At 47.7% G+C, this 24,839-nt stretch overlaps 1 protein-coding gene across 3 annotated transcripts in view; it reads right to left on the bottom strand.

The window, feature by feature from the left end:
• cttnbp2 (cortactin binding protein 2) overlaps nucleotides 1–24,839 on the bottom strand; it is a 65,883-nt gene that overhangs the window by 1,527 nt on the left and 39,517 nt on the right. For 2 of the 3 annotated variants that reach the window (XM_079272748.1, XM_079272749.1), the window contains exons 4-22: nucleotides 22,618–24,070; nucleotides 19,432–19,725; nucleotides 16,520–16,619; nucleotides 14,285–14,438; nucleotides 12,861–13,046; nucleotides 11,569–11,686; nucleotides 11,031–11,321; nucleotides 9,443–9,538; nucleotides 7,687–7,766; nucleotides 6,562–6,648; nucleotides 5,570–5,669; nucleotides 4,632–4,784; nucleotides 3,917–4,089; nucleotides 3,623–3,801; nucleotides 3,071–3,321; nucleotides 2,777–2,968; nucleotides 2,133–2,184; nucleotides 1,945–2,044; nucleotides 673–780 (exon numbers count right to left, since the gene is read on the bottom strand). In XM_079272748.1, the coding sequence (XP_079128874.1) occupies nucleotides 673–780; nucleotides 1,945–2,044; nucleotides 2,133–2,184; nucleotides 2,777–2,968; nucleotides 3,071–3,321; nucleotides 3,623–3,801; nucleotides 3,917–4,089; nucleotides 4,632–4,784; nucleotides 5,570–5,669; nucleotides 6,562–6,648; nucleotides 7,687–7,766; nucleotides 9,443–9,538; nucleotides 11,031–11,321; nucleotides 11,569–11,686; nucleotides 12,861–13,046; nucleotides 14,285–14,438; nucleotides 16,520–16,619; nucleotides 19,432–19,725; nucleotides 22,618–24,070 (4,167 nt within the window). Of the gene's footprint in view, nucleotides 1–604; nucleotides 781–1,944; nucleotides 2,045–2,132; nucleotides 2,185–2,776; nucleotides 2,969–3,070; nucleotides 3,322–3,622; nucleotides 3,802–3,916; nucleotides 4,090–4,631; nucleotides 4,785–5,569; nucleotides 5,670–6,561; nucleotides 6,649–7,686; nucleotides 7,767–9,442; nucleotides 9,539–11,030; nucleotides 11,322–11,568; nucleotides 11,687–12,860; nucleotides 13,047–14,284; nucleotides 14,439–16,519; nucleotides 16,620–19,431; nucleotides 19,726–22,617; nucleotides 24,071–24,839 lie in introns of all 3 variants that reach the window. The other variant, XM_079272750.1, reaches the window with a different exon arrangement.

Here is a 24,839-nt window from a genome sequence, read left to right as displayed (position 1 = left end):
AACACAGAGTTTGGTGAGTGGGAGCAAAGTTTTACTCCTTTACAGTCAAGAAGAATCAGAATCAGCTTACGCATACATGGAAGCAGATTTATTTGAACTTGTGATTCATATTCTATCGTAACCGGTCATATTTTGTATATTTAAATAAAGCTTTTCATGTTAATGTGCTGTCAAAGTCCTTATACATGCAAACATACAATGAACTGTTTCTGATTCTCTCATTTAAATCAATAACTTAAGTATCTGATCCATATTTTGTAATTACTTGTCTAAGGCAGACATGAGTCCGGTGGTCTGAGCAACTTTCATTTTGTTCAACAATAATTCATGAATTCAACTCCCTGATTAGTAACGAGCTGAATTATAGCGTCAGTTTGCTGCAGCGCCAAAACCAACGAGCTGAAAGACGTCTCTGTGAAGTCCAACCTACGAAGCTGCAACCATGACGTAGTTCAGTGCCGGACGGGTCAATTATGTGTGAGGTGACCGAAACACACAAGACACGTGATTCAGAGCTGCAGAAAAACAATCGCACACATTCAATCCACTCAAACAATGACTTGCATGCAGTAACATGTGGGACAACATGCACACAGATACATACAGCAGCAGCTGTTCACGTCCACGCTGAGCTGCCAGTCATTGATGCACATGTTTGTGTTTTCGTCTCACCGTCTGCGGGCGCTGCTGGACGGCGGTTCCCTGCTCGGCCGTGCGGGGGGGCGTCCCCTCACTGGGAGGGCTGGAGAACAGGATCAGGTGGTCTTTGGTCTGAGAGATCTGCCAACGTTAAGAGGAGCCTCCTGTGAGTGTTCCACAGGCGACGGCTGACATCATTGAAATGACACGGTGGTGAGCCGGTGCCATCAGAGTCATGCAGGTCGGAGATTTAGGGGATTCAAACTGATAACCACTCATTTAGAAACAAAGCTGTTGAGACATCATGTTGTCTTTCATCAGAACGCCTCTGAAACAGCATTGAAGTCATCTTTAGACACCAAACTCGAATCTCACACGAATGAAATACCAAATCATCAGATTTTAAAGAACTTTTTTTTAAATAAACAATACATTTCAAGACTCAAAGGCCCGAATCAACCAGATAAATACGTCTGAAGTCGTCACACAGCAGCTACTTCAAGATAGTGTCACCACCATGCAGGTGAAGAGCCACACACACACACACACACACACACACACACACACACACACACACACACACACACACACACACACACACACACACACACACACACACACACACACACACACACACACACACACACACACACACACACACACACACACACACACGGTGTCTATATGTGGAGGAGTGACAGCGATGCATTTAAGTCCGAGGAACAAAACATGTGACCTAAAAGCAGCGACGGCAGCGTAATTCAGAGCCGAGTGGCTTCTGCTGCTTTCTTTTATTTTGCGTCGCGCTGGATGACGGAGACGCACAGCGGCGGTCAGAGCGACATCTGGCGTATTAGTCCGTCATTACAGTCAAGACATTACAAAGCGTCAATGCTCAGTCCTTTGTTTGCACTTTACATGAAATAGAACACTGAATTTAAACTGTTTTTATGCTACATGGACATTTTTATTGTTTTTAAAAAACAAACAAATACACACTTTAATGAAGGTTTATAAACGTTATGGAAAAGAGCAGATCTTTACAGATTAAAAGAGTGAATCACACTCAGAGAGCGAGAGACAGAGAGAGACAGAGACAGACAGACAGAGAGACACAGAGACGGATGGACAGACAGACAGAGACGTACAGACTGAGATGTACAGAGACAGACAGACAGACAGACAGACTGAGACATACAGAAACGTACAGACAGAGACAGACGGATGGACAGACAGACAGACAGACAGACAGAGACAGACGGATGGACAGACAGACAGAGAGACAGACGAATGGACAGACATTACCTTGCTGATGTCCGGCTCTGACTTGCTGGAGCACAAAGTCTGCAGCTCTCTGATTAAATCTGTCTCGTCGTCAGAGAACACAGACAGACCTGCAGGCTCCCTACGGACAGTCAAAGTCTTGTCTTAGTTCTCCAAAACACAGCCGTGTAGCATCTCAGCATGCTAACGATCGCTAGCGGAACACAAACCTCTGGGCGTCGCCGTTGTTGATGAAGCTGACGTCGGCGCTGGACAGTGAACCTGCAAACACAAACACATGTGAACAAACGTGACTTTAACAAAAGTCAGTTCACTGAAACCACAATCACATATTTCACAGGACAGGAACCTGTGGATTAACCTGAGCAAGAGGGACGCAGTGAAGCCTGTCAAACAGCGCCCACTGGTGGATACGCACAGGACCCTCAGACGTTCAGACCCTTGAACCTCACCAAGTCTGTCCCCTTTAAAGCACCTGAACGCAGCTGAAGAATGCACCCTTGTTTTATTAATGGTGCGTTCAGGCGGTGCTGGAAAGTCAGGAATCATCACATGTTGTCTTGGAAAGCTGCAGGATGTAAATAATGAAATCCAGGATTGAACTGCACTTTGTTTTTGACTCTGAAATCTAACTTCTATGGATTCAGATGTTTCTATTTCCCTGGTACCAGCTGTTATTCATTATGTCTTGAAGCGAAACGTTACATCATGTTCATGGTTCTTGCACTGCAGTTGTTCCTTACACACCGTGTCTTTTACTTCAATCATCTGCAGGGCACAGCGTCCTGGACCTTCAGAGGACCCAAGCCCCTGAAGGCAACCCACCGATGCGCTAGCAGAGCAGCCTTCTTACCCTCTCTGAAGGACCCGCCTGAGCTCCAGCTCGAGGCGGGGCTTCCCTTCTTCCGAGGACTGGTGTTGGACCGTCTCAACTTGCCGCTGTCCCGCCCCTTTCTACCTCCTCCGTCGCCACTTGCTTTATAGCAGCCGATGGCCGACAGAGGGAAGGTCCCGCCCCGAAACTCCAGCAGATACCTGTCGATCTCTGCAGGAGATGATGAGGAAAGAAAAATACACATCAGTGTCGTTTTATGTCGTACTTTGTCTTTTCTATCCTCCATTAGGAGGAACCGTCTTCATCACGCACCGTGTCGAGGCAGCGGGCAGCCCTGGAGAACAGCCTTGTTGACCAGGATGCTGAGAGCGGCCTTCACCACGGCCTGCTGCCCGGCGGTCAAGCCACAGCTGCTGGGAGACGATCGCTGCGATGAGGAAGAGGAGGTGCTGGAGAGGGAGGAGGAGGAGGAGGAGGAGGAGGAGCGCTTGGCTGTTACCCGCGAGATGATGGCTTCTTCTACGCGGGGGACGACCACGGCGTTCCAGAGCCGAGACAGCCACCTGTAAACACACAGATACACCATAACCAGTCACAACAAATACCAGAAAATAGTATGTCAGAAAATAGTATGTCAGAAAAAGTCACCAAAAAGTCATAAAAAAGTCACAGTATAGTTTGTCGAAAAAGTCATAAAAACGTCATAAAAAATATGCAGGCTTGTCAGCAAATTGGATCAACACAGCGTCTAGCCTGTGTCTGCTAACACAGCTTCTAAACAAAACCTGGGTGCTTTATTAAGTGGGAAACGTGCAATTTGATATATCACACACACACACACACACACACACACACTAAAAACACCTGACGACTGCCTGTGTGTTGTCGGGGACCACGGGGCAGGACAGGAAGAGCTGCGGGCCCAGCAAAGCCTCGTGGGTCCCCAGACGGGCCAGACAGGCGTTGAGCTGCTGCCACACCTGGTTCACCCACAACACACACCGCTCCATGACGCCAGCAGGCGACCAGACTCCAGTGCCCATCTGGAGCAGGGAGAGGAAGGGACACCAGTTGTTTTCTCTCCATGTACATATTTCTGAAATTGAAATTCTTTTGGAATCATTGTGGCGAACACGTCGTCTGCAGCCTCCCACCGACCTTGTGGAGCAGCTTTCTGCGGAGGTGTCTTCCCAGCAGGCCGTGCAGCGGCTCCTGGTCCCAGCGCAGCGTCACCCAGCGGAAATGCTGCTGGAGGCGGAGCTCCGAGCCCTGCAGGCGGGGCTTAGTCAGCGTCGCAATCAGGAAGCTGCCTTCGTGAAAGCGGTGGGGACCTGAGGGACAGGAAGTGGATCATCTTCCATCATTTAGTCAACATTTATTATAAGACGACGTCTACACACAGTCTTACAGAGGGGCAGTTCATCGCACGACTAAGCACACTTTTTGTATATTTATTAAACTTTTTTCGAGTTATTCTGATTCTGCGGTTTTATTTTAAATATTGAAATGTTAATATCAGATTCTAATCCTGGATAGAACCTGCGTAAAGATGACGACCCACATGTGAAAGGTTTAGCAGGACTTGATACAGAACTTTATCTTTGGTAGAATATGGCAACATGTATTTAAAGCAGAATAAAGTTTATTTACGATCGGATGTTGAAGTTTTCTGGTGATATTAAAGCTGCTTTAAGCAATTTTGTGTCTCTTCTCCTCCACAAATAAATCAGGTTTTAATATTTTAACGTTGCTCTCAAATAGAGAATGAAAACATAATGACACAACACAAGTCTCCAGCAGTAGACATTGAGACGATGATGCTGTGATTACTGCACAGTGAGGCTTTAAACAGCCCGGCTGCAGCGAGTCGTACCGGTGCTGAGGCCCAGCGGTGAAGCAGAGCTCCTGTTGTCCAGACTGGGGCAGAGGTCTCCCAGCAGGCCTGTGAGGGATGAAGCCTTCTCCAGTCCCTCCAGCAACACCACCACACAGGGACCAGGGGGGCCCACCGCCGGAACCAGGAACCCTGAGACGGGGAGAGAACATTGAGATTTCTAATGGCAACGAACGGTGAACCGATAATCCGTCACGGGGACGATGTTCCACTGTTCTGCTTCTCTAGAATTTACTGACATTTTGTTCCTTTATTCTCTTCTTTTTGTTACTTTCTTCATGGATTTCTTTATGGATTACGTGTTGTGTAAGATTGTTGCTGCTTCACGTGTTCATACTTATTCTAATGACCACCGAAGTCTCATTCACCCTTTAATGTGAAGAGGAATTTATAATTGTGTAGCATGTCATCATGTTTGTGCGTGTGTGTAGGTGTGTGTGTGTGTGTATAGGTTTGTGTGAGTGTGTATGTGTGTGTGTGTGTATGTGTGTGCGTGTGTGTGTGTAGGTGTGTGTGTGTGTGTGTGTATGTATGTGTGTATGTGTGCGTGTGTGTGTGGGTGTGTGTGTGTAGGTGTGTGTGTGTATGTATGCGTGTGTATGCGTGTTTTTAGGTGCGTGTGTGTGTATAGGTTTGTGTGTGTGTGTGTGTGTGTATGTATGTGTGTATGTGTGCGTGTGTGTAGGTGTGTGTGTGTGTGTAGGTGTGTGTGTGTGTATGTGTGAGTGTGTGTGTGTAGGTGTGTGTGTAAGTGTAGGTGTGTGTGTGTGTGTGTAGGTGTGTGTGTGTGTGCGTGTGTGTGTGTAGGTGTGTGTATGTGTGTGTGTGTAGGTGTTTATATGTGTGCGTGTGTGTAGGTGTGTGTGTGTGTGTAGGTGTTTATATGTGTGTGTAGGTGTGTGTGTGTGTGTCCCTACCACAGCTGATGAAAGTCTCCAGCAGCTGCTCTTTGGTCAGGCTCTCATCCACCTCCACCCTCACCACGTCACAGCCGAGCCCCCCCATCTCCTGCTTGGACTGGTGGAGACGAGAGAAAGAGAGAGGGAGAGGGAGGGGGGAGAGAGAGAGAGAGAGAGAGAGAGAGAGAGAGAGAGAGAGAGAGAGAGAGAGAGAGAGGGGGATGTAAGAAGGGAGCACGTTGTCATGGAAACAAAGAGAATCTACTACTAAGGGCCGGGAGAAGCAGCGAGAGGAGAATGTGAATGAGCAGTGAGGGCTTCTCCATCCACACCGTGCTATCAGAGAGAGAACATTCTGTTTCCATTGTTCCTGTCTTTATATTTTCAAATGTCGTAGTACATCAGTGTACAAACATGTCTGCCTGTATACAGGTATATAGGCATACCTGTCTACCTGTATACATGTATGCAGGTAGACATGTATACATGCAGACAGTACTTACACGTGGTAAACAGACGACACGAAGACAAAAGAAGATGTGACTGAATTCCTACTGACTAATCAAACACAGTCATCAGTCATCAGAAGGCCAACAAGCTAAAGCATTAATATTCAGCAGACTACGGAGCACTGCTGTGACTCTAACATCATGAAGTTCTACTGTACGAACCATCTCTGACCTGTGGATGCGTTGAAGCCACACTGGACCTGCAGTGTGTTGCATCATGCTGTGCTGGTTTTACTGTTTGCATCCTATTTCTGTTTCATTGCATCATCACCCTGTGCAACAGAGTCACATTTAACTTCTCTTTAAAACAGGAGGGGGAGGGGCTCGTGTTTCCAAACAAATCTCACTTTAAGTGAGTTAGTCAGCTCTCTCCTTCACTCAAGACATCAAGATGAAGCCTAACTTAGATAAACACACCACTCTAGTGCGACAAGATCGGAGTGAGAGCAACAAGTAATCATGATCTGCAGCTTCACGCTTCAGTGAAACTGGAGGACGTACTTTGATGCAGCGAGCGACCAGGTTGGCGATGTATTCCTGACAGCTGCCCTCGAGCCCGTGAAAGATGAGGTTCCCATACTGCTCCACCTGGACGGAGAGAGAGAGAGAGAGAGAGAGAGAGAGAGAGACAGAGAGAGAGAGAGAGACAGGAGAGAGAGAGAGAGAGACAGAGAGAGAGAGACAGAAAGAGAGACAGAGAGAGAGAGAGGGAGAGGGAGAGAGAGAGAGGGAGAGAGACAGAGACAGGAGAGAGAGAGAGAGAGAGAGAGAGAGAGAGAGAGAGAGAGAGAGAGACAGAGAGAGAGAGAGAGAGACAGAGAGAGAGAGAGAGAGACAGAGAGACAGAGAGACAGAGAGACAGAGAGACAGAGAGACAGAGACAGAGAGAGAGACAGAGAGAGAGAGAGAGAGAGAGAGAGAGAGAGAGAGAGAGAGAGAGAGAGAGAGAGGGAGAGAGAGAGAGGGAGAGAGACAGAGAGAGAGAGACAGGAGAGAGAGAGAGAGAGAGAGAGAGAGAGAGAGAGACAGAGAGAGAGAGAGAGAGAGAGTTATTTGCATGTGTTAAACTAAAATATATAGTATATATTAGTTATCTATTAGTATTGTACTATTAGTAGAGCCAAACATCTCCAATAACTATTTTTTTATTCATAACAGAATTGTTGCAGCCCAAACCTCCATAAGAAGTGTCTGTGGAGACTCTGAGGATTAAAGCCTCAGCTTACTGTCACAACAGTAAAGCAGTCGTGAAGAAGACTCAAAGCTTTGACTCTGAGCCACGAGATGCTGCTGCTCTGTTTCTGTGTCATGTTTTATTGCTCTTGTAAAAACTGCAGATCTGTGATCTTGATTTCCACTCAGCTCTCACTGCTTCACCTCGACACGGCCAGCAGGGGGCGCTGCAGCTGAGGAGCTTCAATCGTCACTTTGCTTTCATCCCACCGTCACTTCGTCTCACTTCATCTCCCTTCATCTCTCTCTCTCCCTCTCTCTCGCTCCCCCTCTCTTTCTCTCTTTCTTCACCACCCTCTCGCTGCAGTCCCCCCCCATATCTATTTTTTGACGTCTTACTCATCTAATCCCCTCAATCCCTCGCAGCACTCCTTTGTTGTGTGTTTTTCGTACCAGGCGGACGTAGTTGTGCAGCAGCGGCAGCGGGAAGAGGTGTTCCAGAGCCAACTCATCGAGACACGACTCAGACAGGCCTGTCAAAAACACACACACACACACACACACACACACACACACACACACACACACACACACACACACACACACACACACACACACAATGAATCCTCAAACCCGCTCTGGTTTACATGCTCAGTGTCGGCGAACAACCGCGAGCTCCGACTCCTCCGTGACATCACACGGCTGCAGAGCTGAAGGTGCCCTACTCCAGAGGTTGAACAGCTGTTTGTCCTCAGGTGATCTCCCGCTTGAGATGAAGTCATGAATGTGTCACTTCACAGCGCGTAATGCTTCTCTGTTAGTGAGAGGTGTTCATCTGCTTCCTCATCCCTCACCAAAGGTTCTCATTAAAGATCTAAGTGTATGCGTGAGATATCGATTCTATCAGTGCTGATCACACCCAAAACAAACACATTGCACCCTGATGTTTCCTCTTTGTCTCCATCTTCCTGGGAACAACTACCAGACAACTATGTAACAAGATATTCATAGGAAGTCGCCTGGAAAGAACTTTTTTAAGTAATTAAGTACTAATTAGAGGGAAAATGGAGACGGTATTCATATACACCTCTAATTAACTAATTCATCTCGAGTCTTTTATTAAGTGCACAGCAGGTCGGCTGAACGTGGAAAAAGTTATGAATTTGTTGTGACGGAAGCATACATTTTCACATTTAAGGGGAATAAAGTTTGCAATGATAAGTTGATATCTACTTGGGTTTTAAATGAGGCTGTTTTCATCTCCATCTTACCCCACGGTTGGTTCAAAGAAAATGTGTAACTCGGAAATGACAGACCTGTAAAATCAAACATTACCATTGAATGTGATAAGATGGACGAGGAGTCAGAGTGCAGCCCTGATCTGAAGGAGTTGGACGGACGGGTCGATACGGACGTCTGCCGCTGTGACTCATCTATAGTCATCTACAGCGGTGTCCGAGGAGCCGACCGGGTTCTGAGCTCTTTACTGGGCCCAGTTGGCTCTTTCAAAAACGGTGTTAAAACCAAGAGATCATTTGGATACCGCTGGCTTCAACATTCCTTCACCGACAGATCTGAACACCATCAAATCAATGAACAGATCATTCTTAAAAGATTAAAAAAGTAAAGTTTTGCCCCGGTTGGAGAGACAGTTGTCCAACCAGAGCTTTGTAGGTCGGATTAAAGCTGCATTCTCTCTAGTGTCCACCAGGGGGCGACTCCTCTGGCCCAAGATGTGGCACCACAACCATCTGTCATTATGTTTTATATGCACTTGAAGAGCAACAAAACATCTGGAGCGTGGATCTATTTTATCATCGACATACATTCATATCCTGTACATGCAGCTCTTTCATCTTTAAATCGTTCCTTTGACAGTTTTAAGCCTGTTCATGTTTCTGCGTGGATGAAGTACGTAGACCCTGACCTGCTCTATGTGACGTTCGCCTCGGACCAACAGATTAACCGTTGAGATTAATTACGATCATTTATTGATTCAGATTCAGGCTGATTATTAATCAGTCAAAAATACTTATTCGATAAGAATGTCCTGGCCTACATGTTCCCTCCCGGCGCTGTGACTCACGTCCTGCTACATCGCTGCCCACGCTGCCCGTGCATCCAAAACTGATTCCTGAGGCTCTTTCATGCAACACATTTGTTCTGGTTCTCTGAGCCAACAGCAGACTCTGGTTTGTCAGGTTTGTACCTTTGAGGCGGAGGGTGATGCTCTGGCCCAGAGGCTTTCGGACCAGGTCCCAGGGGGACAGAGGCAGCTCCTGATCTGGCAACCACTCGGTGTCTCCTGGAGGAGGAGAGCAGAGACAGACAGTGAGACGTCATCACGAACACAAAGGTGTGAAACAAACTAAAACAAACGAGAAATACACAGGCCCTTTCGTACATGAATGAAATATGGTATGTGCATAAGTTATATGCACCATAATGTATCATTTATCTGCATGTCTTTGCTGCCACATCCGTCTTTCTACCTAAAGCGCAGAATGTAAACAAAGAGAATATTCTGCTTTTCCTTCTCTGATGTAAGAAGCAGGAGAAACAGGACGGCGTCTCTCATCAGAGGATGTGTAACGTGACGCATCATGAGGAGTTTTACAGATTAAAAGGTCTTCTTTTGGAGAGTTGAGCGGGTTTTCTTTTTCTTATAACAGCAAACCCAGATAACAGAGAACCAAACCAGTATAAAACCCATGTCATTGTATGTTACATGTTCACATCTCACATGCTCTAAAGATAAGTCCCTTTGTCTCACCGACCTGTTAATTGGGATGTGATGCTGAAGTGTGACGAGTTGTTTTGACTCGTAATTAGAAAAGAATATACCTGCAAAAGGATGTTCACTGAAAATAAATAATGGTGATAAAAATGATTTTTGAGTCAAAAGTTAACATGCCATCATAGAAAACTGTAAATATTCACATTGGAAAAGATGGGACCAGTGAAGCAGAGCTGCAACGAGTATTAACGAGTCTTTTCTTTTATTGTTGATTAATCTGCTGATTATTTGACTCATTAATTCTTTGATCTGCACGGCTTCACATTTGAAAACCTGAAACAAATCAGATGTTTAGAATTCCTGCTTGACGAAAGCATCCTAAATGATGTATTGATGATCACAGCTGACCTACAGACCAATGGACCAACCATCGCATATCCACAGGGAAGTTTTTTAGAAGTGGAATGAGACACACATGCAGACACAAAGACACCAAAGAGCGTCTGCAGTTTGACACCCCCCCCCTTCCATCTCATCCATTATGAATCCCTCCTCTGCTGCTGCTGCTTTCATCATCATCATCATCACCATCATCATCATCATCATCACCATCATCATCATACCCAAAACACACACCAGTCTGTTACATGTTGTGTGGAAAAGACAGTAAACGTGACACTGAGGTGTAACGAAGAAGTCCTCGCCGAGCACATCGATTTCCTCCTTTGTCAGTCTGTGACACACACACACACACACACACACACACACACACACACACACACACTGATGACATCTTATCACCAGAAAGAGACACACAGGCAACGCATGCACTCCACACATGTTCCAACACATTAATTATTCATCTGTTCAGAAGAAGAAGAAAAAAACAGGCCGTCAGCCGAACAAACACGATCACTGAAGAGAGGACGGGAGGGGCTGCAAGAGAGGGGACGGTGTGATGAAAAGGAAAGGAAAGAAGCGAGAAAGGAAAGGAGAAGGACGGCGGATGTAGAGGAGAAGAGAGGAGTTCTATAAAGGGGGCGGGTACATAAAGACTCACCTATAAGGATGGAGGCGATACTGGCAGGACTGAGGCCGAGCGGTGGGCGCTGCGCCTCTCTCCCGGCCGTCTGAGACTCCCCACAGACGGTGTGGAGGTAGGAGGTGAAGGCGAGGCCGAGGGCGGAGCTCAGCTGACACCAGGGCGTCGACCGGTCGACCGACACGCGGCCCAGCGCCGACCGGCTGCCGGTGACGCCGTTGGCCTCCTCCTCCAGGGCCTCCACGGGACACATGGAGCCCGCTCCTCCTCCACCGGAACACTGGAGACGCACCAGGACCCGGTACGAGTCTGGAGGGCAGCAGAGAGGGACCAGTGAACCCACCAGCAGGCTTTGGAAAGCATGTTTTCTTTAAATAATCCCAAAAGACGATTGTACTTTCTCATATTGCCAAAGTATATTGTCAAAAATAAGAATTACAGCTCAAATAATCAAATTAGATTAGTGTTTAGGGAGCAGAATTCTTCTTTTAGGCGTAAAACTAACGCGCAAACACACACACACACACACACACACACAGAAGGAGAGGCCACTCACGGAGGTTTTCAAGGAGATCTTTGCAGTCATCAGTCGCCACGTCATGAATAGTGCGATTACACTTATCTCTCCTCTCGATGTCCTGTTCACTGTGGCTGCACAGCACCTCCAGACACTCCTACACACACACACACACACACACACACACACACACACATATACGAGCACTCATGAGCACAACACAAGACCAAAAAGCTTTCTTTGGACGGTACCGCGTGTATACAGCAGTCGTTGTGCAACAGAAGCTCTCGAGTGCTGATGAGCGCAGAGCTCATATAAATGACGGGTGCTCGTCATTTATATTCATGTCAGACACTCAGGTGAAGTCTCGTCTGGTGTCTGCTGACGCCGTGGGGCCTGGTGGCTGGACATTAGTGGAAGTGTACAGGTGTGCATAAACACATTTGAATATGATATAGACTGCAGTCCAGCAGGAGATCAGTGTGAAAGCAGGAGGCTGACTTAATGACGTTAAAAACATTTAAAGCTGCATAACCGTTTGTGGCCAGTAGGGGGCAGTGTTGTCGAAAAGATCAACCTCTTGATTATTCGATACAAGGTTTCATTTTGTGACGGCCTCTTCTCACTCATGGTGCTGTTTTCTCGTCTCGCTGCCTTTATAACAACATGTTGTTGGAGGCTTCAGTGTTTCCCGTTAGACCTAGAAATGTTTTTACACCTCGCAGCAACCGGCCAGAGATTGCTTTGGAAAGGTCAAAGGTGAAGGACCGCTGCTAAAGTGTCGACCTCCGTCGCTGAGCAGTGAAGCCAGCGTGGCGGTGCAAAAAACTGCAGTTCCTCAAACGGCCACTTGAGGCTCCAAAAGCAAGTCAACAGACCCGCATGTTAAAATGCAAAACTTACCAGCAGCAACAAACACGTTCACAGCCTGGTGCAGAATAACGGCCTGGAGTTAATATCTCCGCTCATAACAACAACATTTTTTATTGATTGTCGATATTTTTCAAGGTTTTGTTGCCAAAGTTAGAAATTCCATCGTCGTGACAACTCCACCAGGGACAGTAGACACACGGCCCTGATGACACCATCACTGAATAAAGTTATTGCTAACATGTTAGCAAGCAGTTCTTAGAGAGCAACATTAGCATTCATTTAGAGTTTCAACGTAAGGCCAATAGTCAGGCTGCCTTCTTGGGAGGTGCAGTTGGACTATCAGAGTGTGAATCATGACATGAGGCCAAAACAAAGAGCTAAAAGAGGCTGAAAAGCTCACGGTGCATAACTGTGGTGTTTACATGAACACGTAGCCAGTCAATTCATCTCCCCCTCACCTTGAGGCCGAGGGCAGCAGCCATGTGTGCCGCCGTCCAGCCGTCGCTGTTGGCCTGGTTCAGCAAGGCCGCGGGCAGCGCCAGGGTGGCGGGGGGGTCAGGGGTCACTGCGGGGTGGCGGAGGAGGAGGCGCAGCGCGTCCACGTGTCCGGAGCGCACGGCCGCGTGGAGAGCCGTGCAGCCGTCCTGCAGAGACGTGAAGGCGATTCACGTGTTACTGAACACAAAACTCTCTGATTTTAAATTGGAGGATCTTTTGTTTCACTAAAGTGGAACTGATGTGATGAACAGAAGAGCAATCCAGGCTCTCGTAAATATTAGTATCGTGAAATGCCCTGACGATGCCCTCGTGTTCGAAATATGTTGGCTGTTTGAATGATTTATAGACGATAATAAAGGCTTTTATTTAAATATGTCCCTCCTCGTTGTAACTATTTATCCAGTATTTCCACTGTTTTCTGAGACGTTTTTAATCATCAGAGCAACTTTGTCTATCTTCTTCTTCTGCCTCTCCGGCATGAACGTCACACAACAACTCAACAATAATAATAAAGTCAAGAAAGGTTGGAAACGTTCCACTGATGTCGGTTGAAACTGCGGCGGGTTAGTGTGCCGAATATGTTCTGTGTTTTCAGTTCAGACTGATTCATTTCACTGAAAAATGGCCAAAATCCTTTGACGAGAACAAGAGAATGATTTTCGGCTCAGTTCTGAATGCATCTTACGCCTCCGCTCTGACAAAAGTTGTGTTTTCTGCTACAAGACGACGACGACGACGACGACGACGAAAATAAAAAATTGTAGAAAATGCAAATCAGCTGCAACCTGAAATAACCTGAGTACTTTTTTATGTATTTTTGTTCTGTTCAAATATACACAATTAACATGACAGATAATGAATGAGCTCTGACTGTACAGCACTCAGCCTGTATTCAGACCTCCTCCTCCACGTTAAATCGTTGTGTTTGAACCAACACACACGCCGGCCAACATTTTCCGGCGTCTAAAAATACGTCGGCGCTGAAGAGGTCAGATATGCTACAGAGACGCCGGCGGCTCTTCAGGGACGCCGGACTACAACAGAACAAAAGCAGGTACAGGAACTAAATACAGGGTTCTCATCGCCTGCTGCCACGGCAACCAACCGGCCCCCTCTGGTTACCATAGAGACCCAGAGTACATCAATTAGCTGGGACCAATCAGAACGAACGAATCTTCAGGTGACTAAAGGAAACTTACTTCATAATATCATATTCCATTTCTGCCAAAAGATCCAAAATATTTAAACTCACCTGGGTCTATTTGTACACATAAAAAACAACAACACATTTGTGCCATAACTCAAAATCTAATCTCGAAACAAGAATCCAGAGAGAATCCAGAATTTGTTTGAATGTGATGCAGTTGATGAGCAGCAGACTTACCGTGGTGGTACGCGAGCGATCGGCTCCGGCGCTCAGCAGGACCCGGACACAGTCCAGCCCCCCCGCCTCGCAGGCCAGGAAGAGGGAGGTCTGCCCCCCCCCCGCCGCCACCGAGTCCACAGCAGCTCCTGCAGACAGCAGCACCTCCACGCAGCTGGGGGGGGGGGGGGGGGGGGGGGGGTAATAATAAATATGTTTTTATTATTATTTTAGTTGCATTTGTATCTTATAATAGTTACGTCATTTTCTTGTCGTTGTCAGGTTTACATCATTCGAAAATATTGACTTTGGCAGAACAATATATTAAAAAGTGAGGCTCAAAACCACATATTCCATCATTCAATCATATACACATATTCTCTCTCCATCCATCCATCCACCCATCCATCCATCCATCCATCCACCCATCCATCCATCCACCCATCCATCCACCCATCCATCTCTCCATCTATCCATCCACCCATCCATCTATCCATCCATCCATCCATCTACCCATCTACCCATCCATCCATCTACCCATCCATCCATCCATCCATCTACCCATCCATCCATCCATCCATCCATCTACCCATCCATCCATCCATCCATCCATCTACCCATCCATCCATCCATCTACCCATCCATCCATCCATCCACCCATCTACCCATCCATCCATCCATCCATCCATCCATCTACCCATCCATCCATCCATCCATCTACCCATCCATCCATCCATCCATCTACCCATCCATCCATCCATCCATCTACCCATCCATCCATCCATCCATCTACCCATCCATCCATCCACCCATCTACCCATCCATCCATCCATCCATCTACCCATCCATCCATCCATCCATCTACCCATCCATCCATCCATCCATCTACCCATCCATCCATCCACCCATCCATCCATCCATCTACCCATCCATCCATCCATCCATCTACCCATCCATCCATCCATCCATCCATCTACCCATCCATCCATCCATCCATCTACCCATCCATCCATCCACCCATCCATCCATCCATCCATCTACCCATCCATCCATCCATCCATCTACCCATCCATCCATCCATCCATCCATCTACCCATCCATCTACCCATCCATCCATCCATCCATCTACCCATCCATCCATCCATCTACCCATCCATCCATCCATCCATCCACCCATCCATCCATCCATCCACCCATCCATCCACCCATCCATCCATCTACCCATCCATCCATCCATCCATCCATCCACCCATCCATCCGTTCAGAGACAATGAAAGACATCCATCAGCCCTTCAGCCAGTAAGAAGAGAGGAAACCTGCCAACACGACTGAGTCACGACCACCAAAAAAACAAAAGAAAACCTGTTAAACACATACAATAAACTGTGTGTGTGTGTGTGTGTGTGGCCGTGTTTTACCAGTCTTGTGGAGACAAATATCAGTTGTGTGGACATGCTTTTGTTGCCCATAACATAAATCACTCCATTGGTGTCAGGGTGAGGATCAGGCTGGCAGTGGTTATGGTTATGGTTCGGGTATGTCTCCAGGAAATAAATGTAAGTCAATGTGATGTCCCAAAAGTCCTGAAAACAGGACTGTGTGTGTGCGTGTGTGTGTGACAGCATGCCTGTTGGACATCTCCACTCTATAAATAACACTGTGATCAGATATTACAACACTGCACATTCCCCAGCTGGTGCTGGGCATCCTGTTTTTTGGCACACACACACAAACACACACTTCTCCTGCTGCACGCTTCATCCCACAGATGACTTCGGGATCAATAGCGTTCGATCAGAACCGACTGTGCGCGTAGCGTGGGAGAAGAGGTGGTGAAGAATTAACAGTGAAGAGCTGGAACACGCTCAGCAGAACTGAAACCAAACTGCAGACGTGAACGACAGCCGAGCTGCTGGAGCGCACTGAGCCCGACTGCGTCAAGCTTTCACCGTCTCTCTGCGCTCCACACAGACACCAGTGGATACTGGTGGCTGTGCTCCACACGGCCACCAGTGGATGCTGGTGTGGTGACTTTACCCAGCAGACATGCTGGCCCCCCCCAAACCCAGCACGGTTAGCGGAGGTACCGCTCGTGTTTCACGCTCGGAGAGGTGACCAGCTGTCGATTGAAAGCACCGGGGTGATATCAGAGTCGCTGAAGTTTATTCGTCATTTTAATGTGGTGCACTGAAAGAGAGAGTGTGTGTGTGTGTGTGTTGTCAGGACTGAAGATGAGGAAGACTCCCGTGAGCTCACCTGCTGTGGCCGTGGGCGGCGGCAGAATGTAACGGTGTGAATCCGTTTTCGTCCGAGACGTCAGCCGGCGATCCCGACGACAGCAGCAGCTTCACGCACTCTGACGAGAGACGTGAAACACGGTCATGGTGAACGACTCAATGCAAGCATCTTCGCCTGCAGCATCTTAAAAACGACGTACCAGCCTCAGTCAGGCCACGTGCTTTCTGTCGCTAGTTCTTCTGAAAACATGAAAGCTGCCTTTGTTTCCTGTTCAATATGCTGAATGAAATGCTATTTCAGCATCACGTGGTTTTAAAACCACAAAGATAAATGCTCAATCATTTTCTTGCCATTCGAGTAATACATTCTTTCATCTTTGTATAAAATGACAAGTCGTCCTAATTTCACCCTCCAGTACAATAGTACAGAAGACATTTATCTTTCAAACGCGGGCAGAAATCCCAAGACTTCTTTTTTTCCTGCTTTCTTAGAAAGACTGATGACAGAAACCTTTTGTTAGAACTTAACACTGAACACTAGAAGCTAGCGGAACAAACCAGAAGTGGAGCAGAGCTTCAGCGCTCTGTTGTGCATGTGACATGAAACAACACAGAAACAGTTTCACGTATACTGCATATCGAGACATCGGGTACGAAGGAGCCACCAGAGAAACAGCAGAGAACGATTACAGAGAGAACTAAGCATGAAACGAAAGAAATAAAAACATTAAATGTCTGACTGTCCTTCAAGAGCTCTGCTGTTGTTGACTTCCTACTGCACGTTAACCGATGTGCGTTTCCTGTTCCTGTTGTTGCTTTACTGTCAGAACTTTACACACATTCAATACTCGACGTGTGATTTAAAAGGTGGAAACATGTCTTTACGTTTGGGAAGGAGGAGCGGTAAACAGGGATCAGACGAGATGGAAAGGAGGTACAATGAAATATTGATGGGAGACGGTCTGTGTGTGTGTGTGTGTGTGTGTGTGTGTGTGTGTGTGTGTGTGTGTGGATTCACCCATAATCCCTCAGCACAGCTGCCCTTCAGCTGCTTTAGTCGTGTTTTCGGATCAACGCTCCTGGAATGACAGTGTTACTAAACACCTCAGCAGGGAACCAGATCCTGATAGACCCGCCGTGTGTGTGCGTGTGTAAATGGGTCTACATGCATTAATTATTGTGTGTGTGTGTGTGTGTGACTGTATGCACGGCGGCACTATACCGGTGTGTGTCAGCTGAACGAGCATGCAGGTTACAACCCTGGACGACAGTCCGTCTCACTCAGTGGCAGCCAACATAATGGGATCAGCAGCAGCTCATACAATTACAGACATTACAGCGGCACATGGAGAGTGAATCAGCACCGTCAGCACCGTCAGCACCGTCAGCACCGTCAGCACCGTCAGCACCGTCAGCACCGTCAGCACCGTCAGCACCGTCAGCACCAGGTCTTCTTCGTACAGCTGGGCAGTGCTCCTCTATGCTGGATATTCAGTGAGAATATGTCACCGGTTGCAAGTGCGTGACACGTTTCCTCGTCGAGACAATGACGACGTCGACGTGAACAAAATATTCAGTTTTTTGCCCAGATTTTGTGAAAAGGCAATAGTCCTGCTGAGCTGTTTACATGCAGCTGTGCATATACCGAATAACGTAACCGGGGACGATTCGACTGTGTAAAAGTGAAAACGAGGTGTTTCTCCTTAAATCCAGAGATGTGGGCTTTTCTTCTGGACCTGAATCTCAGCAACAGGTGGACTAAATCGAGTAAGAGGGTTCAGCTCGAGAGTAAGAACAGAGAAGGAAACAGCAGTTCAAAGGTCAACAACCAGAATAGATCCTGTCAGCACAAAATAAGTCATTCAAAGAGACGAAACACTCAAACCTATCTTTCTGCAGGAATAAGACGAGTTTAAAGCTTGATGGCAGGTACTTCATCGAAGCAGTGCTTGTGTTTTTACATTCAAACTAAACATATTTATCCTCAAGCAGTCACTGCATGAATTACAAAACATCACCCTGTTCTTCTTCTTTGTTTCCCTCCTCTTCATCAAACTCCCTCAGTACACAATGGTTCTCTTTAACACCAATAAGGTCTACCAGCGAGTATCTTCCGAACTGCATGAATCACATTATTACATCATTTGTTCTTCTCATGCACTACAAGTGAAAAAGAGGAAATCTTTTATTCAAAGCGCCAACAAACTGAACATCAGCATCTAATTTCCTCCTCACTAAAGGCCAACGAAAGCACAAACTCATGCTGAATCTCTGATGTGAGCCATTCAACCCTGAATCTGGAAAAGAGCAACAACTGAATGAGTGAAAGAGAATCACCTCCTTTGTGAAAGCGTATTAAGTCCGTCTTTTATCAACGTAAACCTTCTTCATGCCGTTGAACCGCGTCACGCCTGAGAAAAGAAACTCCCTCACGGCCTTATTCAAATGCCATCTTTGATGCATGAAGACAGAGGGAAAGCCTGACAGCAGGTTAGCTGTGCAGCAGTTTATTCAAACTCCAGTTTGTTTGTAGGCTTGACGTCTGTCTTTGCAACAATGTGTGTGTAAATGTGAGGTTGATGGCAGATGGTACGGTTCAGTGTATCAGCCTCTCTCTAATCGATCAATACGAATCAATATGAGCCTCTCGGCGTTCCTCCAAGACTTTACTCTTTAAAATCATCCAGCCAACCGCCGACCAAAACCACAGCGACCTGTCAATCACAGTAAGCCCCGCCCTAAAGCATCCCCTGCTTTATGGTCTGTGTGACTCTAAATGGACCATAATGTACTAAATGAACATCATGCTGTATTGAAGAAGACTTGAAACTATCCACCAGGGAATACGTCACAATACAGAAGGAGTAAGACGCTCTACATTGGGTTTCACTTGGCCTGTAGAAAGCTGCATTGATTAATGAGGTCAGTTACCTGCGTGTCCATTCTGAGCAGCAGCGAACAGGGCAGAGGTTTGGTTGTGGTTGCGGTAGAGGTGATGGTCTTGGTCAAGAAGATTGGGCTTGTTCTCCATGGTAGAGGTGGTGTCGGTGGACGTGGAGTCGGTGGTGGTGGTGGTGGTGATGGTGGTCGGGTCTGGTTGGTGAAGCAGCATTGACAATAAAGTGACATTTCCCTGGGAAGCAGCTTGGGGGAGCAGGGAGCGCCCGCCGTCCAGGGCAGCAGGCCCTCCGCCGCTGAGACAGGAGACTACGGAGGGACACCAGCCTGCAGGGAGGAGGAGGAGCAGCAGCAAAGGTTAAACTAGGAGGAGGAGGAGGAGGAGGAGGAGGAGGAGGAGGCTTCTAGAAGTGCTGAGCATGGGAGAGCGAGGGCGTAAGAAGGTGGACGGGTTGGAAGGGTGAGGAGAGCACACGTCAGTTCCAGGTCTCTCTTTATCTAAAGGAGGTTATGGAGAGAACTGGAGTTTAAAATAAACATTTCTGTACAATCTCATGTTGTGCAGCCAAATATGCATCTCATATTCTAGAGGTGATTCCAAAATACCAAGTCAGGCTGAATTCAGGTGAAAATGACACAAGATATCTATCTATCTATCTATCCCCATCTATTTTTGTATTTCTTGGACATATTTATGTATTTATGTTTCATGTACATAATTATAAAGCATAGGATGAGCTTGGGGGATATGTTTACAAATAATTGGCAATTATTTTATCCATTTATTCATTTCTTGTAAATATGAATTGATTAATGTTTTGTATGGCATGGGCTGCATTTGGGGAATATGTTTAGAAAATGTATCTAACTTATTTCTATCTCTTTGTTTTTTGTACCGTTTGAATAATGCTTCGCTGCACAACACAAGCTGGTGAACATGAAGCCTCCGGGGAGTCCGACAGAGTTTAAATGTTCATGGAAGGTTCTTCTTAAAGGGATAATTCGCCAACATTGATATGGATTCCCATCAGCGTTGATGGTAAATGGAGTCGATTGAAGCCATAAGCCGGGGCTCATCGAGTGGGCCGCAGATTCACTGCAAAATGGTTCAATTGAATACAAAATAAATGATAATAGGATCATTTATAAAGCTTGTTATTGTATGTCTAAAGGTGCGCAATAATTTACAGAAATATGAAACATAGTATTCTAAAAAAAGCATACTTTAAGACATCATCGGGTAGAGATAAACTGTTCGCATTCACCTTGCAAGAGGATATGGTCGTGTGCAATGCATCCTGGTACATGTAGGCACTGTCGACACGGCGACTGCATTGCTTCAATCTACGACCTTTAACATCAAAGCTGAATGTAATCGTGTGTAAAATAATTGGCATGAATAGATGCTGCTCCAGGAACAGGAAAAAACATCCTGAACATCAGCACGATGTTCTCCCTCTCATGAAATGTGATTGAATCAACATGTGGCGCGCTGCAGCATCGACAGAAGAGTCATCGCATCAGATCAACTGCCAAGATGATGGACAGCATTCATGCTCACCCACAGTATCACACAGTGGAGGAGCAGAAACACACACGTCTAGTGGGCTACTGTGCAGCATTCTTCTGAACGATGAAGCACAACAAACAGCAGAACAAAAGACCCAATGACTGAACCCAATAAGCTAACACGCTAAAAGCTGGAGATGCTACTTTTAACCACAGCTTCATACGACGGTTCTGACCTGGAAAGGTTAAATATGAGTTAGAAAAAAAAAAGGCAGAATTTCTGCAGGGATTTGTCTGAAGAGAGACACAAAGGAGGCTGAAGAGAGAAAGTGCAGCAGGGGGACGTAAACAGCAGCCGTCACACCTTCTGTCCGTCTCTGGGTCGTGATGGTGGTCAGAAGGCTAAAACTACAAAAACAGATCTGAAAGCTGAGATTGCACCATGTTAAGTCTTCACTTTTCTCCAAAGCACTTGGTCATGTGAACTAAACAGCATATATATATATATATATATATATATATATATATATATATATATATATATATATTATAGATATATTTAAATAGGGACACATCTGCATGCAAAAAGAACAGGACTTGCAAATGTACGTTGTCACATTTCACAGGAGCATTTCAGGATGATTCCAGTTTATTGCGACTGGTCATTTCATTCACGTACGACAGCTGCGGACAACAAGAGGAAACGGGAGCAGCCGGCCGATCAGTCGAGCCGAAGCGCTTCTCTAAAGCTGCTCATTCTGAGGTTAAACTGTCAGCGGGCAACAGTTCGTCTGAACCCAGAAGAAGGGGTTCTGTAAACAGCTTGCGTAATAATTAGTTGGCCTTTGTTTTCTCTGCCAAATAACTTTGGAAGGTTTGTTTACAACCCGTCTCAGGATAAATAAATCATATAAATAAACTGTTCATGGTTATTAGAATTATTACAGACAGAAACGACGGCCCAAATAAACTGGAATTATTCTGTAATCAAACCACACGGTAAAATCAAGCAGCGCACCGAAAGCACGTCACAAGGTAAATATAAATGCTGACATTTATTTTATACACAGAGAGCCGATGATGGAAAGAGGGAGGCGGAACGGACGAGTTAATGGAAGCTGAAGGATGTGCAGGAAGCAGTGGAGTGGTCATGCTACTGAAGGATGGAGGGGGGGGGGAGAGCAGCCTCTGGCATCAGCTTCAGAGAGGACAGGGGTTACTGGTGGGAAAAGGCTGAGGAAACCAATCTGACTACTCGAGACGGCGTAAACGTCTGCTTCACCTCAACGCGCTCAGCATGTTCAGCACCATGTCGTCAATGTCCGCTGTGGATACCGACACCGACGGGGCTCACGTGACAACATGGTGGACGAAAGGGGGCCCCAGAGGGAGGACGTATTAAGAGCAGAGGAGGAGGAGGAGGAGGAGGAGGAGGAGGAGGAGGAGGAGGAGGAGGAGGAGGAGGAGGAGGGATGAGTAGAGAGAGAGAGAGCAGTGAGGTGCTTTAGAGTTGAGGGAGAGTCAGTGACATTAAACTGAATTGAGCCACGAGCTATTCTGCCTCGTATTCCTGTGGTTAGATTGCCTGTAAGCTGATCGCTACGCTACGCTATGCTACGCTATGCTATGCTAGCGCCGTGGAAAGACAGTCGAAGAAAAGAGGCAGCGGGGAGATCTGGAGGGAGACGGAGCGTGGAGGAGCCTCTTTACCTGATGCTGTTGCCAGGGGGCTGCCCGCTGAGGCTCGGGGGCTACGGGAGGATGGAGCGCTAATGGAAGAGGAGGCGGAGGGGGGGTTTATGGAGGAGGGGCTACTGACAGTGGTGGCGGGGCTGATGACGGGGGGGCACTCTGCGCATGCTGCCGCCGGCTGATGCTGAGAGCCCCGGCCTGAGCGGGAACGGGGGCAGGCACCCACCTGAGAGGCCGTCAGGGCTGGGACCAGGTCCATGGCGGGTTTGGGCGGCAGCTGGGGCGTGGCCGGTTTGAGCCCGACCGCGGGGGAGCGGCTGCCGTCCCCCAACCCCTTGATGGGTGGATGAGGAGGAGAGGGGGTCTGGGAGAGGCCCGGCTTTTTGGGAGGGATAGGGGGCGGGTTTCCCCGGTCGATCCTGGCCACCGTGGGCGACTTGAGGCCGATGGGGTGGCTCAGGCGGCCGGGGAAAGGGCCTCCCTCTGATGCGGAGTGTGGCAGGCCCGGACGCAGCGGCCCGCCGCCTCCCGCCGGAGGGCTGGTGAAGCGCGAGAGGACCTGCGTGACGGTGTGGCGTGCTTGCTGCTTGGCGGCGAAGTTGTCCCGGTTGGTCGGGGTGGGGGAGAGGTCACGGGCCGGAGGGCTCTGGGACGCCGTGCCGTTTTGGTCCTGTTCCTGGAACTTGTAGCGGGCCGCCTGGACGCGGGGGCTGACCCCGCTGGGTAAGCCGTGCGGGGCTTGGCCCTCCGAGCCGTTCTCCGTCTGCGCCAGTCCTCCTGAGCTGCTGTGGACGATCCCCCGACCGCTGGTCTTTGGCAGACTCAGGCCCACGTAGTTGGCGGGGGCCGGTTTGACGGGGATGGTGAGGGGGTTCTTCTTGGGACCCTCCACTTCGGCGGGGGGAAGGTCCGTTTGGCAGGACGCTGTTCGACAGTTTATGGGATCTGTGGCTACGGAAACAGACGTCACAGCTTTAGGTTTGGGTGGCGTGCTGGCGGCGACAGCGGCGGCTGCAGGTTCTACTCCGGCGGCAGCAGCAGCAGGCTGGGCGACAGCGGCGGCGGTGGCGCCGTCCTTCCCATCGCCCTGTTCAGTCCTGAGCTGCTCCACCTGCTGCCGCAGATTCTGGCTCTCCACCTCCTCGCGGCCCAGCCTGGCGCGCAGCTGCTCCCGCTCCGTGTCAAACTCCGACAGCTGCTTCTCCATCTTGGCCTCCATCTGCTGGCCCCGCTGCCGCTCGGTGCTCAGCTCCTCCTGCAGCCGGCCGGAGGCGCGGCCCTCCTCGTCCAGGCGGGCCTGGAGCTCGTCGAAGCGCTGCGACTCCTCCACCACCCGCGTGGCGAGCTGCTTGCACTCGCGCACCAGCATCATGACGATGTGCTTGTTCTTCTCGCGCTCGTCCTTCAGCTGCGCCGACAGCTTGCGGTGATCCTGCTCCAGACTCTGGAGCTGCAGCTTCTCCATCTCCAGCTGCAAGAAGAGGAGGAACATACGCACAAAGTCAGGTGACAGCAGATAAAACGCAATATTTCACTAAAACGGGTGAGCTGCTTGGTAGAGTTACACATTTCAATCAATTAATCAATTAATCAATTATGCAACTGAAGGTTTAACATCATCATTGTCATTGTGCAACACAGGGATGCACAACCAAAGTCAGTTGTAGCACATTTGTAACACAACAAACACGTGACAAACAAAACAAACAAAAACATACGGAACTTCCCAAAGCACATTGATATTAAATTTGCATCAGGAGGAATGTAAACAGCAGCAACAAAAACAATTCTCTGGGCAGACAATAACAATTGAACATGAGGAAAAAACATCAGTTTTATATCTTTGTGATTTGAATCTTTTATTACTATCTCCTGATACTTCACACACTAAAGAATTCATTAAAAAAATAGCTCAACAAGGTAATTAATAATAGAAATCTTAGCTGCAGCCGTAGCCTCATCTTCACTGAAATATACACGTGACACTTTAATAAACAGACTTGTTGTAACTTACTCCTAATTTGTTAGCTTGCTTATCATATTTTTATTTTTGTTCAATCAAGTGTCTGACTGAAATCTTTTTCCTTTATTAACACAGATCGTCTGCAATCAATCAACCAGCAGACTGAACACACTGTACGAGCTCCACGAGCCTCACGCGTACGTCAGACATCATCACGCCAGCTGTCTGCGACACGCTGCACCGGGTAAATATCATCCACCGCCTGAACAACGTCGGC

Source organism: Melanostigma gelatinosum (genome assembly GCF_949748355.1).
Source record: "Melanostigma gelatinosum genome assembly, chromosome: 1".
Classification (NCBI taxonomy): domain Eukaryota; kingdom Metazoa; phylum Chordata; class Actinopteri; order Perciformes; family Zoarcidae; genus Melanostigma; species Melanostigma gelatinosum.
This window is presented reverse-complemented; position numbering and strand designations above follow the sequence as displayed.